We start from the raw sequence: 14,571 nt of genomic DNA, 5'->3' as shown, positions 1-14,571 counted from the left end.
TGTTTTATCATATACCATATGAGCTCATAGGTAGATTCTAAATCTTAGTTTGAATTAATAATGCAAAATGGCATTCCATGTTTGGGATTAGCATATTTTTCTTGAGAGTTTTATTCCATTCAGTACACCCATGTACATATAAATATTATATTATCATCTTGTCTTTAATAGTATCTAATCTTAAGTAGATCTTAAGATATATGAAATTGTATGTCATTAATTAATAAAATGAATTCGATTATAAAATGAACATGCACATAATGACCATGTTTTGAGATAATCATTATAAGGTAAAGTAGAAGGTAATGGTCAGCCAGGGTCAACATTTTTGGGAGTCATCATCATCGATGAGACTCATTGGGGATTTTGTAGAAAATCCATTGGGAGGGCATCGTATCCCAACAAACACCTTGGGTACCCATATCAACAACAACAACATCATATCATTTTTTTGAAATAAAGCATCCTGTTTGTGATTGTGAATTAATAATGTTTATGGCTAGTCAGGAGTGGCCACTGAGCTAGACCGAATTTCTTCAATGGCAAGTGTATACCAGCGACATCTTGGTATGCCTCATTCCCCCTTACACTCCAAACTAGTTACATAACATGGTTTTGACGATAAGTTTAGTTTAAATCGAAGCGCTTCAAGCCCTCGGCACATACGGTGCGTTGGGCGTCGCGCTACAACAACCACATGAAAAATACGTAAGTGATGCCAATTTTTTTTGAAAAACAACAACATGACTGACGCATTAAAGTTAAACATAAATTAACTTTTTTGGGACAACGCATATCCCAACGTGTCACTAAACGGACTTCTTTCATGTGGTTGTTGTACCGCGACGCCCAACGCACCGTATGTGCCGAGGGCTTGAAGCGCTTCGATTTAAACTAAACTTATCGTCAAAACCAAGGTAATGTTTGAACTTTCGGAGCCTATATCTCGGGAAGTATGGACTTCCTGCCCATGATATATATATATTTGCGTGATCAGCACTGCAAGCCCTACCTGTGATTTCAGATCGATCCGAATCCAGTCCAAACATTCATCCTGGTCCCAAAGTTCTGGTAAAAAGGTCAATGCAAATACCGTAAAATTCATATTTTTTGTTTTTACTTCGGCCTCTATTGCCCATTTTGCTATGTTCTTCTGTTCTTTGTGCGTTATTTCTACGCTTCTTTGTTTAGATTTTGATCTTTATTGCTTATTCTGTCATTTTCTTTGTTTTACTGCGTTTCTGCTTCATACCTCATTCTTACCCAGTGATTTATTTTGTTTTGGTTACTTTCGTTTATCGTTTAATCTGTTTTTTCCTACTCGTTCGTTGAACCAGAGAACTCATTCAAAAAACACGTGTGAATTGTGAGTGAATTGAATAAATTGTTGATTTTCCTAAAATTGAAATTGAAAATTAATTGAAATAAACTAAAAAACAATGACCACAGAAGTAACTAACAATCCTGCTCCCCCTCCCTTTAAACGGAACAAGAAAAAGAAGAAAAATGCTCGTTTTCTTCGTAATGCGAAAGGCTTTGCTAAACAGGGAATTTATGGGAGAGGAACTCATATTGATGACGACCAGTACAACTATTTCATCAATATTTTAGATGCTATGAAGAATGGCTTCGAAGATGTAGAGGAAAAGGGTAAGAAATGTTTGTTTCAATTTATGTTAAATTCATTTTAATTCAAGATTTTTTCTTTCAGTCACCATGGCCAACAATGTCTTTGAACAGACCAAAGATAATGAGGTGCACTTGGCCTCAAATCAAATTGTATGCAAAGTGTTGGAATCGTTGTGTGGATTTGTGGAACCTGCTCAGTTGGAAAGTTATTTCCATGCCTTTGCTGATAACTTCCGTCCCATATGCTCGGATCGTTTTGCTTCACATGTTTTGCAGAAAATGGTGGAGATTGCCTTTTTGAGATCTGTAAAGAAAGACAAATTGAAAACTATTAAAGGCGAGGAGGATGAAGGGGAAGCCGAAGAGGGTCCAACCAGCAATAAGAAACCCAAATTGTCTCCAGATGTTATCAGTGAAGAACGTTATAATTTGGATACAGAATTCCCTGAGGAACATAAACAAAATTGTGCAAATTTTGTTCTGAGAGTGGGTAAATTTATGTTGAATAATTTGGAAGATTTTGTATGGGATTCTTGTGCAAGCCACATAATGCGTACATCTATTTTGTGTCTTTCGGGAGTACATGTCGCCAAGGTAGCATTTGAAAAGGGAGGTGCTGTTATGGCCAAGGAACGTAAGGTTTATGAGGTGTCGGAAGAGTTTCATGATGTTGCCAAGGAATTTGCCCAACGTTTGGAAATGTGGCCACAATTTCCAGATTTTCCATATGATGAACATTCTTCGGCTTTGATAAGCGTCATTTGTGTTGCCTTGAAAGTCATTGATAAAAATATGCTTAAACATTTTGGTAAAAAGATTTTAATGGAAGCCCTGCTAAAAGTGGAAGAAGAAGGAGATGATAAGAAAATCGAAATAATGGATGATGAAGAAGAACAAAAGGAAGATGCAACAGAACCTAAAGAAGAGGGTGCTGAAACAGAGCAATCCAATGTCCCAGCGCCTAAATTACCAAATGTATTCAAATATCAATGTTCTGTACGTTTACTGGAAACCTTACTAACAGTGGCTGGTCCCAAACTTTTGACACAGTTATATGCTATGCTTTTCACCAATAAATTGGCCATATTGGCCAAGGAACAGTTAACAAACTTTGCTGTACAGAAGTTATTGCAAAATATCAAAGAAAAAGAAGATTTTGAAAATGTTTTCCAAGAACTCTCGGAGCACATTGAAGAATTACTAAAAATAGGTCACACCGGAGTAATAACTGGCCTGTCCTCCGCCTGCCTGCGTCTTCAAACGAAACAAGGACAATTTATTTCAGCATTACAACAAGCTCTACATGTTAGTGGTGACAAAGAGAAAATGAAATCCTTCTTTTTGTGTCTTATAAAACTGAAACCATTTGAAATTTTACAAGAAGACAAATCGGCATTTGTCCATTTACATGGCTCACTGATAATACAGGATATTTTGCGTTTTAATAAACCCATTTTCCTGGTCAATTGTATATTGGAAACATCATCGGAATATGTGGTGTCCGTTTTCAATACACCCAATGGTTCTCATATCTGTGATGCATTTTTGCAAAGTAAATTTATTGGTGAAAAGTCGCGTGAAAAATTAATCAAACATCTGGAAGGTTATTATGTGGATTTGGCCATAACTAAATTTGGTTCACGTGTTGTTGAGTCCTGTTTTGCTGCTGCGCTGGAGCCTCAAAAGGCAAGAATTGTCAAAGAGTTGGCGGAAAAATCCAATATGCTGAAAGGATCTCCATTTGGAAAATTGGTTTCAACGAAGCTGCGGGTAGACACATATCGTCTATCGGCTGAACAATGGAAGGCAAGCTTAAAGAAGAAAGAGTCAAAGGCTCAGGAATTATTTAAGGATATAATAAATTGATATGGAGTAGAAAATGAAGGACATTGTTTGTTTTATTAGCCCAGCACCTACGAGGGGTCTATAGAAGTACACTTTCTTTCAGAAATTGTCTATAGAAGCAGCAGATCTTTTACAAAGCATTTATATAAGAACCATTTCTCTAGGAGAAGTATCTATATAAGCACCATTTCTCTCAGAGAAACGATCTATAAAAGCACCATTTCTCTCAGAAAAGTGTCGATAGAAGTACCGTTTAATTCCGAAAGGGCAACTTTTATTTCAGAAATAATCTACAGAAGCACCCTTTATTTCCGAAGCGCGCTTTCAAAAAGGGTCCATAGAAGCACCCTTTCTTTCAAAAAGGGTCGTCTATAGAAGCAGCAAATCTTTCAAAATTCGTCTTTATAAGAACCATTTCTCTCAGAGAAACGATCTATATAAGCACTAGAGTTGGGCAATCTCGTTCAATTGAACGATCCGGATCACTGTCCTCGTTCAGAGACGAATGAGTAACATCATAACAACCAACGTGTGCAATTAAGTATACGCAGTTTTGTCAAAGAAATTACCGGTGTCCATTGAACGAGATAGTGATCCGGATCGTTCAATTGAACGAGATTGCCCAACTCTAATAAGCACCATATCTCTGAAGAAAAGGTCATATAGAAGTACACTTTATTTCAGAAAAGGTCATATAGAAGCACACTTTATTTCAGAAAGGGTCTATAAAAGCACCCTTTATTTCCGAAAGAGTCTTTAGATGCACCCTTACTTTCAGAAATAGTCCATAGAAGCACCAATACTTTCAGAAAGGGTCCGTAGCAGCGCATTTGCTTTCAAAGAGATCCATAGAATCGCTTCTTACTTTCAGAAAGGGTGTATATAAGCACCTTTTCTTTCTGAAAGGGTCTATAGAATCACGGATTCTTTCAATAGGGGTATATTGAAAGGTCTATAGAAGGACCCTTTCTTTCAGAAATGATCCTTTTCTTTAACCATATATGCAACAATGTCTTTATGAGCGTCTAAGTACCGTTATTTTACATATTCTTCCATGAATCTTTCTCAAAATTATACACAGGAGGCTGTTTAACCTTGTAACAACAAAAAATATCGGTTGTGTTTCGATCAACATAGCTACGGTGCATTGTTCAGTGTGAAGTCTAGCACTCCAGTGAAAATTAAAAATCGTTGTGTACAGTCCAAATTATTCAAATCTTTTCTAAATCAAAATATATGAGCTTTATATTAAATTTTAGTTTTAATTCTTCAAAAGTAAGACCAAAAGAACACTCCTGAACGATTAAAACGTTCTTATTTACAACATTCCACAAAATAATGACCAATAAATATCAGATATAATGTACTGTATCTTTCGAAACAGGGGGAGTAATACGGCGTTTATATTATAGTTTTTTGCAGGGTTAACCTTCTTTATGAGGATTTGTTTGAAGTATATACAATGGAAATGACATTTGAAACCCAGACCCACTGGGTTAACCTTGTTATATATAAACGGCCTATAAGGCTCCGAGAATTATGTTATAAGCATGGTATAAGTAAAGAGGTAAATTTAAATGGAAAAAATCTATAGAACCCTTGTTTTTCCTGAATTCCTAAAACATCAAAATTAGTAAACACAAAAGCAACAAGTGGGTTTGTTTACAATACCAATGTTGAGCTTTTTATAAAAAACACGAAAAATGAATGAAGGGCCAAGATTTCTCCCCATAATCGAGTTGTGGATATGATAAAATGTTTGTTTCAATGAAAAGCTGACAAATTTCTTCCATACAAATGTTCTAAAAACTATTTTAAAAACCATTGAATTCGATTGCTTTTAAAAATTTTTGGCATATTATTCAAACAGCACACACACATACAAATATTGTGTATATTGTTTTGACGTTTTAGGAACAGTCGAAAGAAAAAATTTAAATTGACAAGAAGCTTTAGCTAACCTTTCTTATTAAACCATGGTTATAAGTTTGTTTTGATATATACTTTAATTGTATATTTTCAAAATAACTATTGGCGCAAGGAAAAAAATTTGGTGATGAGAGGGTTAAGAAGGGGTCAATGCAAACACCCTTTCATCGTCATCCAAAATTCTGTTGTTTAAGTGAAAAAGCATAATATTTACTTTTTGCCTTTTATTTAAAGAAAACATTTTAAACTCATTTAACAATCCTTATTTTGCATAAGAGATTTATATTAGCACTTCTTATATGTAAACGTTAAATCCCTTTAGTTATTTTGGTTTTTTATTTATTGCTGTGGTATAGAAAGGTATATCGTACAACTGCCAAATTTGTGGACGCTTTTTGTTAATCTTATAACGTATACAGCGTTTGCGGAATGTACCCTCCATATATTGTTTACAACTGACAATGGGGAATCCATACTCAACACATTGTTTGGTGGCCCCAAAATAGATGTGGCCCAACGTGTTTGATACCATGCTATTAACAGCTTGCAGGCAATTTATAAATTTCTGTTCACAGGAACATTTCATACTGAAATTGAGAGATCGTTCAGATTAAATTATACTTTAAATACTTCCTCACAACACTTACATAGGAAACATGCCACTATTGTTAATTCCATGCATTGAGTTACCTGGTTCAATTATCTTTTCACAGTGATCATGTTCACGACAACATGTATCGGTGTCACGATGTTTCCCCAAGTCATTATAATTGGCAGCTGTATTACCGGGACCGCACCATTTTGTCCCCGGAACAGTTGTTCCCGTGGTAGCGTTGGATGGTGGCAATGCCATGCGATAAATATCTTCATCTTCGAATATTGATTCTTCCTCAAAGCAAGTAATAGAACTTGTATATAGCACAAGATATAGGCAACAGAGAAGTGTAAGTCTAGTCCCTTGCATTTTCTAGATGATTCAACCGACACGCTTAAGAAAACTGAATTGTTTTTGAGCAATTACATGTTATTTAAGCTAAACCGTCGTCGTTATTGCAATCATATGGTGGGCCCTTCTCCTCTACACTGACCTCGAAATTTTGTTTTGAGGAGATAAGCAATGCTATTTTCACATACAATTTCTAGAGATAAGCAGATGCTAATGTTTTATTTACGTCTCAACTCGGCCGGAGAAGCATCAATAAACGCATTTGAGACCCGAATGTTGTGGGATTAATAATGAACTTGAAATTTAATTTGAGGGATTGAATCATATGTTACGGGATTTATTGCGCAGAATCAGAAAAATAAACAAATGTTTGTTTTAAAGATAGTTATTGGAAAAGAAAACAAACAAAAAATTTGGCGGTTACTTTTACTTGATGAGAAATTCGAAATTTAGATTAATTTGCAATGATCAAAATTGGATTTCAAGTCGAGTGTAGCCGACTGGTGTTTTGACCTAAACAAACAAAACATGTTGTGTATTTCTAATAGTTTTCAAAACAAAAAAAGGATAACTCAAAATCTGTCTTCAATCGCCCTCAGTATTCCGAATTGCACATTCAAAATAATAAACATTCAAATTAAATAAATAGCAACTCCAAACGAATTAAACTCTACAAATAAACAATATTTTATTTACTATTCAAACTTAAAAAATCAAACACATGTATAAAATGTCTTATATAATTTGTTCCAATATAAACTACATTACTAACAAAACAAATCTACATAACTAATAAAACATATAAATACATTATTTATTCATACTATAATACTATATATTTACTTTTTAACAAAGAACAAACCAGCAAAATTGCAACAACTATTTCCATTTTAAGTGGAATGTTAACTTCCTCAAATGTATACGAGTTTTGAAAACAAAATCCCACAAAGGATTCGAGACACCATAACCGATATCTTGATGGGCGAAATGATGTTGATAGTGATAACGTTTCATAAAATACAGCTGTTTTAGGCTTGGATTGCCATAATGCAAATAATAATGTATCATATCATAACCAAGATAACCCAGAAGGCATCCAGCAAGGAGTACCCTTGGTCTGGGTACAATAAATGATAAGGGTGTATAAAATACGACACATAATATAACAGCTGCCAGCGGGGGGAATACCAAACGCATTGGATCAAATGGTACTTTATGATGTAAACCATGTATCATAAAATGAAATGTGCATAGCCAGGGTTTGGTTTTTTCGTTTAATTGCATATGAAAAACGTGACGGTGGAGCATGTATTCCAGAAAGGTCCACAGCAATATTCCCATAATAAAATAGATTGATAAAAGTGTTAGCTGAAATGATAAGGGAGAGATAGGGAGGGGTAAGTGTTTGTTGGTTTATTGGGTGCTAATATAAAACTTACCTTTAATGTGTCACGACTTGCAATGGGCTCTTGAAATTGATTATAAATGATGGATGTTATGACAGGTATCCAAAATGCTGGCACCAACCACCACGGAGTCTTTGTACACATCTCCAAATACCATGGGCCAAATAGACGCAGAGGTCTATCTACTGGTTTGTGTACCCATTCATTGTAATATGGCGTGATTTTGGCAATTTGCGGTAGCATAGCTTTTGACCAATCCACCAAGTGCTGGAATGGAAAGAAGAGTAATACATATTGGTTATTAGGCTTAAGTTTTCTTTAGCGGCACCTAAGGTAGGTCGACCACATTTTCACCACAGGTAGTCCTTTCTATTCAGATTCCAACGATATATAATTTTTGTAATGTATACTTCCCGAGGTATAGGCCTCGAATATTCCGGATAACCCTTATGACTTAAGTTAAACATATTTACTAAACTCGAATAGTATGAACATTTTGTTATAACAGGTAAGTCTAATTCCCCCAAGCGCACTAGTATACAATATGTATGGGGGAAGTTTATACTTCCACACATATTTTTAATTTACAATTAAAATAAATGTTGTTCCCATTCCCGAGATTTGCACCTGTCTATAGGAGAAAGTCTTAAATCCCCGGCCGAAGGCTGGCTACTTGGAGAAACATTTACAATTTAAAAGAGCCCTATTTCTCGGGAAGTGTGGACTTTCCCCATACATAATGGATACTGGTGGGCTGGTGATTTCGGGGGGACAAGACTTACCTGTAATACCAACATTTTTATAAGAGTTTAGTAAATATGTGTAACTTAAGTCCAAGTTAGGGGTTTTTCGGAACTTTCGAGGCATTTATCTCGGGGAGTATACATTTCCGGGACAAAAGTTATATACCGTTGGAATCAGGATACTAACTGTGGTGAAAATTATGATTTTTTCAGTCAGTTGCTGCTAAAGGCATTAGATATTACTCTTCCTGAACTTTAAAATGATGAATTAATAGTACGTTTATATATAACCGGATTTCACAAACCCACTGGGTTTCAAATGTCAATTCCATTAACCCTGAAAAAGGCTGTAATATAAACATTAATTTTACCGATATTTGTCTGTTAGTCCCAATTTACATTGGGCGAGTTTACTTGCGGCAATTGTCATTTTGTTGGAGAGAGAGGTGAGGCATATGGTAACCCTTTGCCTCTCAGCACCCTCTCTCACCTACAAACTGACAATTGCCGCAAGTAAACTCGCCTAATGTAAATTGGGACTAACTCAAAAATTAGTTAGAGAATCGCACTACTGAGCTTTAAAGTGATACCCATATTGCATAGGTTAATTAATAATGGTGAGTAAAAAAGTCAAGATCCATATCTTGGGAAGTATGGGGTACTATAACCGTTATGATCAGGATCACAAGGACTACCTATGGCAAAAATTTCAACCCGATCCCAGAGGTGCCCATAAACAGGTCAATGGTGTTAAAGTAGGACATTTCCGGAATGTCAAGACCCATATCTCGGGAAGTATGGATGGACTTCCCCCGGAAAAGCTATACATATATAGTTGTGATCGGGGTCCCTAGGACTACCTATGGTAAAAAATTCAGACCGATTCGAAAGGTGCCCCTAAACGAGACTTGTTCCCATATTTTACCCGAAAAACCGTTCCCGTACACAAAAAAGTTGTAAAATGATCACATCTATTTAAACAAAAATGGTGTTAAATGCCGCTCTCTTTAAAAACTTTTTACACCACAAAAGCATGATACAATAAGAAGGTAGCAGCAACTGCCGTTTTTGGTAAAATAAGATGTCAAAACTCAATGCAATTGACACATTATTGGTCTGTTCCAGTACTACACATTTTTACTCCGATAACCGATTTTTCCTTTATGTTATCGAAAAAAATAGTAAAAATGTGTAGAAATGTGCAGTACTGGAACATACCATATGTTACCATCAGCTGGGCTGATAATAGCTGTGTCTTTTTACGTGATAATTTGTAATAACTATTACTAATGTTGCAGATTTTGACAGTTGTATAAAGGAAAAGTTGCTGAAAAAATGTTTCAGCAACTGCTCTGTTCCAGAACCTGCAAGAAGCTACTATTTTTTACTACGATAAAATTTTTTCCTTTATGTTATCGGAAAAAAATAGTAAAAATTAGTAGATTCTTGCAGTACTGGAACAAACCAAACATTTAGTAAGTAAAAAGACACCCCTAATGCTACCTTCTTATTAGGTGTGTCTTTTACGTGATAATTTGTAATAATTATTACGAAATGTTACTAAATGCTGTCTTTTTACAGAAAAGTTCAGTAAAAGAGAGCGAATTGAGAGAACAATTTTGACAGTTGTTTGCTAAGAATTGCTAAAAGTTACTGAAAGAATTTTTCACAGCAACATTTAGCAAGTTCGATCAGCTGTTTTTTAATCATCTGCTAATGGTCAGCTGCTCAATGTTTATCTTATTTTTGTGGAAAAATTCTATAAATATTACAATTCAGCTATATTTATTGATTATTTTATTAATAATTTTTTATTTAAGAACTTTTTCATTGCTTTGGAGTTAGTCTTTCTTTCATGCATTGGCGCCAATGTTTTTCTTTGGGTCATCAACCGTTATCTTGCTAAAGTTTACTAAATGCTGTCTTTTTACTTTTTTCTCTATTTTCGTATCAAAGAGAAAAATCTCTCTTACTCTCTGAAAACAAGTTACTGTATAATTATTACTGAAAAAGTAAAAAGACACAACTATTGTATCACGCACAAAAGCTTTGTTCCTTTACTTTTTTTAATGGTAAAAGAGAAAACTGTGAAATTTGCTCAAAATTGGTCTCTCATGACCAGTTTTACCAGAAAAGTAAAGGAACGAAAAAATGGTAAATCTGGTAGCAATGTCAAAAAGAAATATAAAAATTGACTTTTCTTCTTTTATTTTACAGTTTTTAATTTTGTTTTGTCAGCGTTCTCTTTTTTCTTCTGTTTTTGTTCATTTTTTTCTTCATTGTCAAATAATCGTCAAACAAATGTCGAAAAATCAGTTCTACCATTTTTTACCCGAAGAAATTTTGTAGCCTGTGGTAGAAGAGAAAGGCATTTTTGCAATCTCTCCCAGCAAAATTTGACGGAAGGGGTTCTTTGCGATGACGTGATTTCATGTCATCTTTTGCATTGGTTCAAAGGAAGTCGTGAAAGATCCGATCTTTTCATTAGGATTTGAACCAATGCAAAGGAAGTCGTGAAAGGTCCGATCTTTTCATCAGCATTTGTACCCATTCCATCGATCCAATAGAGATGATGTTTGTGTTTTTATTTACACACCTGTTTATTTTCATTTTGGTATGTTCCAGTACTGCAAAAAACTACTAATTTTTACTATTTTTTCCGATAACATAAAGGAAAAATTGTTATCGTAGTAAAAATAAGTAGATTCTTGCAGTTTCTGGAACAGACCAAAGTTGTTAGAACTGTCGTCGTGATGTTGTCTTACATTTCCTGCATATCAAACAACTACAACTTCTAAACAATTGGTATTATATGAAGTCCCAACCATCGAGCTAAAAATAGAATCGGACTGCACACATTGCTATTTTAAAAGTTCCCTTGTCTGTTCTAAGTCTGACATAGAACGGAATCAATCAAATCTCGCTTCTTGGAATTTGAAAAAAAGTCCGAAACGAAAAGGAACAAGAATCTGAAAATAAAGAAGAAACTACTTTTGGAAACAATTAAAAATAAATTAATTAAGCATAAATGTATTTTCCATAAAAAGTCTCTACTCCCCCTTCGTTACATTTTGTTCTTAGAGATCCCTAAAGCAAGCCGGGTTGTAGATCCCTACATATTTCCGTCACTAAACAAAAGAGTATAAACTACCAAAATGTTGTTATAAAATAACAAAATTATAAAATAAAAGTAATTTACGAAATAAAAATACTTAAAGGAGTGCATTTGGAGTCCATGTCGAAATCTGAACTGGTGATGGGAAGATAATTGAAAAAACCTTTTGTAAGATGAAAGAATATCAGTTGCGGAGAACGGAGAAAGTAATCTTTTGCGTTGCAGCGGTGCTGATTACATTGCAATTTTGGATGTAAACTTTTGAAAAACTAAACTGATAAATTTATTGTAGTTATTTCATGAATTCGTTTGAATCAATAAAGGGTTTTGTTTTTCATGAAAACCATATTTCAATACAGCATTTCCATTTTCCAAACAAGACATGAAAATTTCATGCCAAGGGGTTGGTGAAAATGACATGCCAAAGCATTGGTTAAAATGACATGTCAAAGCATGGGTGAAAATGACGCGTCAAAGCATTGGTGAAAAGGACATGTCAAATCATTGGTGGAAATGACATGCCAAAGCATTGGTGGAAATGACATGTCAACGCATTGGTTAAAATGACATGCTTAGGATCCAGAAAAGAACGTCATCTTTTGGGGTCCACTCTCATATAAAATTCATCGATGAAGATGCTAAAAAGATGACATGCTAGATCACTTGCACCCATGATTGAATGTCATCTTTGGCATCGAACATTTTGCTGGGCTCCTCTCTCTCTCTCTTAAAAATATCTTCCAGTTTTACCACTTTTTGGAGCTAATGCGGCCCATACACTGTGGGCATGCGACAGAATTTGTAATAGTTTTAGTAAATTTTGAAGCATTTGTCAATGTATGTTTGAATATTTTTTGCAGGATAGAAATCAAAACTATTTTGATTTTGGAAATGAAACCCTTTCAATCCGATGAATTTTGTTTATTTTCGAAGTAATCAAAAAACAATTATTGAAAATAATAATAGGTTTGTCCTTGTACTTTTTCAGTACCCAGCAAAATGTTCGATGCCAAAGATGACATTCAATCATGGGTGCAAGTGATCTAGCATGTCATCTTTTTAGCATCTTCATCGATGAATTTTATATGAGCGTGGACCCCAAAAGATGACGTTCTTTTCTGGATCCTAAGCATGTCATTTTAACCAATGCGTTGACATGTCATTTTCACCAATTCTTTGGCATGTCATTTCCACCAATGATTTGACATGTCATTTTCACCAATGCTTTGACACGTCATTTTCACCCATGCTTTGACATGTCATTTTAACCAATGCTTTGGCATGTCATTTTCACCAACCCCTTGGCATGAAATTTTCATGTTTTGTTTGGAAAATGGAAATGCTGTATTGGAATATGGTTTTCATGAAAAACAAAACTCTTTATTAATTCAAACGAATTCATGAAATAACTACAATTCATTTATCAGTGTAGTTTTTCAAAAGTTTACATCCAAAATTGCAATGTAATCACCACCGCTGCAACGCAAAAGATTACTTCCTCCGTCCTCCGCAACTGATATTCTTTCATCTTACAAAAGGTTTTTTCAATTATCTTCCCATCACCAGTTCAGATTTCGACATGGACTCCAAATGCTCTCCTTTAAGTATTTTTATTTCGTAAATTACTTTTATTTTATAATTTTGTTATTTTAAAACGACCAGCTGATTGGTTTCAATCTGTCAATTTTTTTGTTATTGTGAATAAATTGTATGAAAATGTAAACAAACATTTTGACACATTGAAGAATTTTTGGCTAAAACAGAGTTGTATTTGTGCTACTTACGTGACCTGTTAAATAGATATTGGAGAGGAGAGACTTTTTATGGAAAATACCATTTATGCTTAATTAATTTATTTTTAATTGTTTCTTTCCAAAAGAAGTTTCTTCTTTATTTTCAGATTCTTTTTCCTTTTCGTTTCGGACTTTTTTTTCAAATTCCAAGAAGCGAGATTTGATTGATTTCATTCTATGTCAGATTTAGAACAGACAAGGGAACTTTCAAAATAGCAATGTGTGCAGTCCGATTCTATTTTTAGCTCGATGGTTGGGACTTCATATAATACCAATTGTTTAGAAGTTTTAGTTGTTTGATATGCAGGAAATGTAAGACAACATCACGACGACAGTTCTAACAACTTTGGTCTGTTCCAGAAACTGCAAGAATCTACTTATTTTTACTACGATAACAATTTTTCCTTTATGTTATCGGAAAAAATAGTAAAAATTAGTAGATTTTTGCAGTACTGGAACATACCAAAATGAAAATAAACAGGTGTGTAAATAAAAACACAAACATCATCTCTATTGGATCGATGGAATGGGTACAAATGCTGATGAAAAGATCGGATCTTTCACGACTTCCTTTGCATTGGTTCAAATCCTAATGAAAAGATCGGATCTTCCACGACTTCCTTTGAACCAATGCAAAAGATGACATGAAATCACGTCATCGCAAAGAACCCCTTCCGTCAAATTTTGCTGGGTAAATATTACTCAGTAACTTCTTTTTAGAGAGTTAAGCATTTTATACTCTTTCAAAGGAAAAAATTAAAAAAGTAAAAAAGACAACATTCAGTAGAAATTTTCAATTTGATTAAAATTTACGATTATGATATTTGAATATTTTAAACTTTTGACAACTGCCTAAAGCTACAAAATAATACTGAACAAAATTCTTTCAGTAAAAATTATAAGTTCTCAGTAATAAAAATTTCAAAACAAGTTTCTCAATTCATTCCCTTTTACTGAACATTTGTGTAAAAAAACAACATTCAGTAATAATTTGTAATAATTATTACAAATTATCGAGTACGCAGACACACTTAATATTGTTTGTGGGGAAATTGTCAATTTTTGAATACTTCAACTAAACCCGTGTTTTTTGGAGGAAAATTTATCATTTCTGAATGTGGATTGAAGGAATGCCACCCTACTCAATCTCACACACACAAAGGGT

General features: G+C 34.3%; 3 protein-coding genes across 10 annotated transcripts in view; 1 reads left to right on the top strand and 2 right to left on the bottom strand.

Moving 5' to 3' along the window:
* The first annotated feature begins 717 nt into the window (after nt 1-717).
* Nucleotides 718-3,513, top strand: LOC141405917 (nucleolar protein 9). The gene is made up of 3 exons (XM_073990785.1): nt 718-917; nt 1,338-1,650; nt 1,712-3,513. The coding sequence occupies exons 2-3, from the start codon at nt 1,440-1,442 to the stop codon at nt 3,493-3,495; spliced, it is 1,995 nt and encodes a 664-aa protein (XP_073846886.1). The 5' UTR covers nt 718-917; nt 1,338-1,439; the 3' UTR covers nt 3,496-3,513.
* Nucleotides 3,514-5,612: 2,099 nt separating this feature from the next.
* sPLA2 (secretory Phospholipase A2) lies at nt 5,613-6,671 on the bottom strand. The gene is made up of 2 exons (XM_073957105.1): nt 6,051-6,671; nt 5,613-5,990 (listed from the first exon to the last, which is right to left on the bottom strand). The coding sequence occupies exons 1-2, from the start codon at nt 6,365-6,367 to the stop codon at nt 5,726-5,728; spliced, it is 582 nt and encodes a 193-aa protein (XP_073813206.1). The 5' UTR covers nt 6,368-6,671; the 3' UTR covers nt 5,613-5,725.
* A 341-nt stretch (nt 6,672-7,012) lies between these two features.
* Nucleotides 7,013-14,571, bottom strand: part of Fa2h (Fatty acid 2-hydroxylase) — a 54,375-nt gene continuing 46,816 nt past the window's right edge. For all 8 annotated transcript variants that reach the window (XM_073957103.1, XM_073957097.1, XM_073957100.1 and 5 more), the window contains exons 3-4: nt 7,789-8,022; nt 7,013-7,717 (exon numbers count right to left, since the gene is read on the bottom strand). In XM_073957103.1, coding sequence (XP_073813204.1) covers nt 7,229-7,717; nt 7,789-8,022 — 723 coding nt within the window. In that variant the 3' untranslated portion in view covers nt 7,013-7,228. The remainder of the gene's footprint in view (nt 7,718-7,788; nt 8,023-14,571) is intronic.

Source organism: Musca autumnalis, unplaced genomic scaffold, assembly GCF_047663935.1.
Source record: "Musca autumnalis isolate F117 unplaced genomic scaffold, ASM4766393v1 scaffold_5, whole genome shotgun sequence".
Classification (NCBI taxonomy): domain Eukaryota; kingdom Metazoa; phylum Arthropoda; class Insecta; order Diptera; family Muscidae; genus Musca; species Musca autumnalis.
This window is presented reverse-complemented; position numbering and strand designations above follow the sequence as displayed.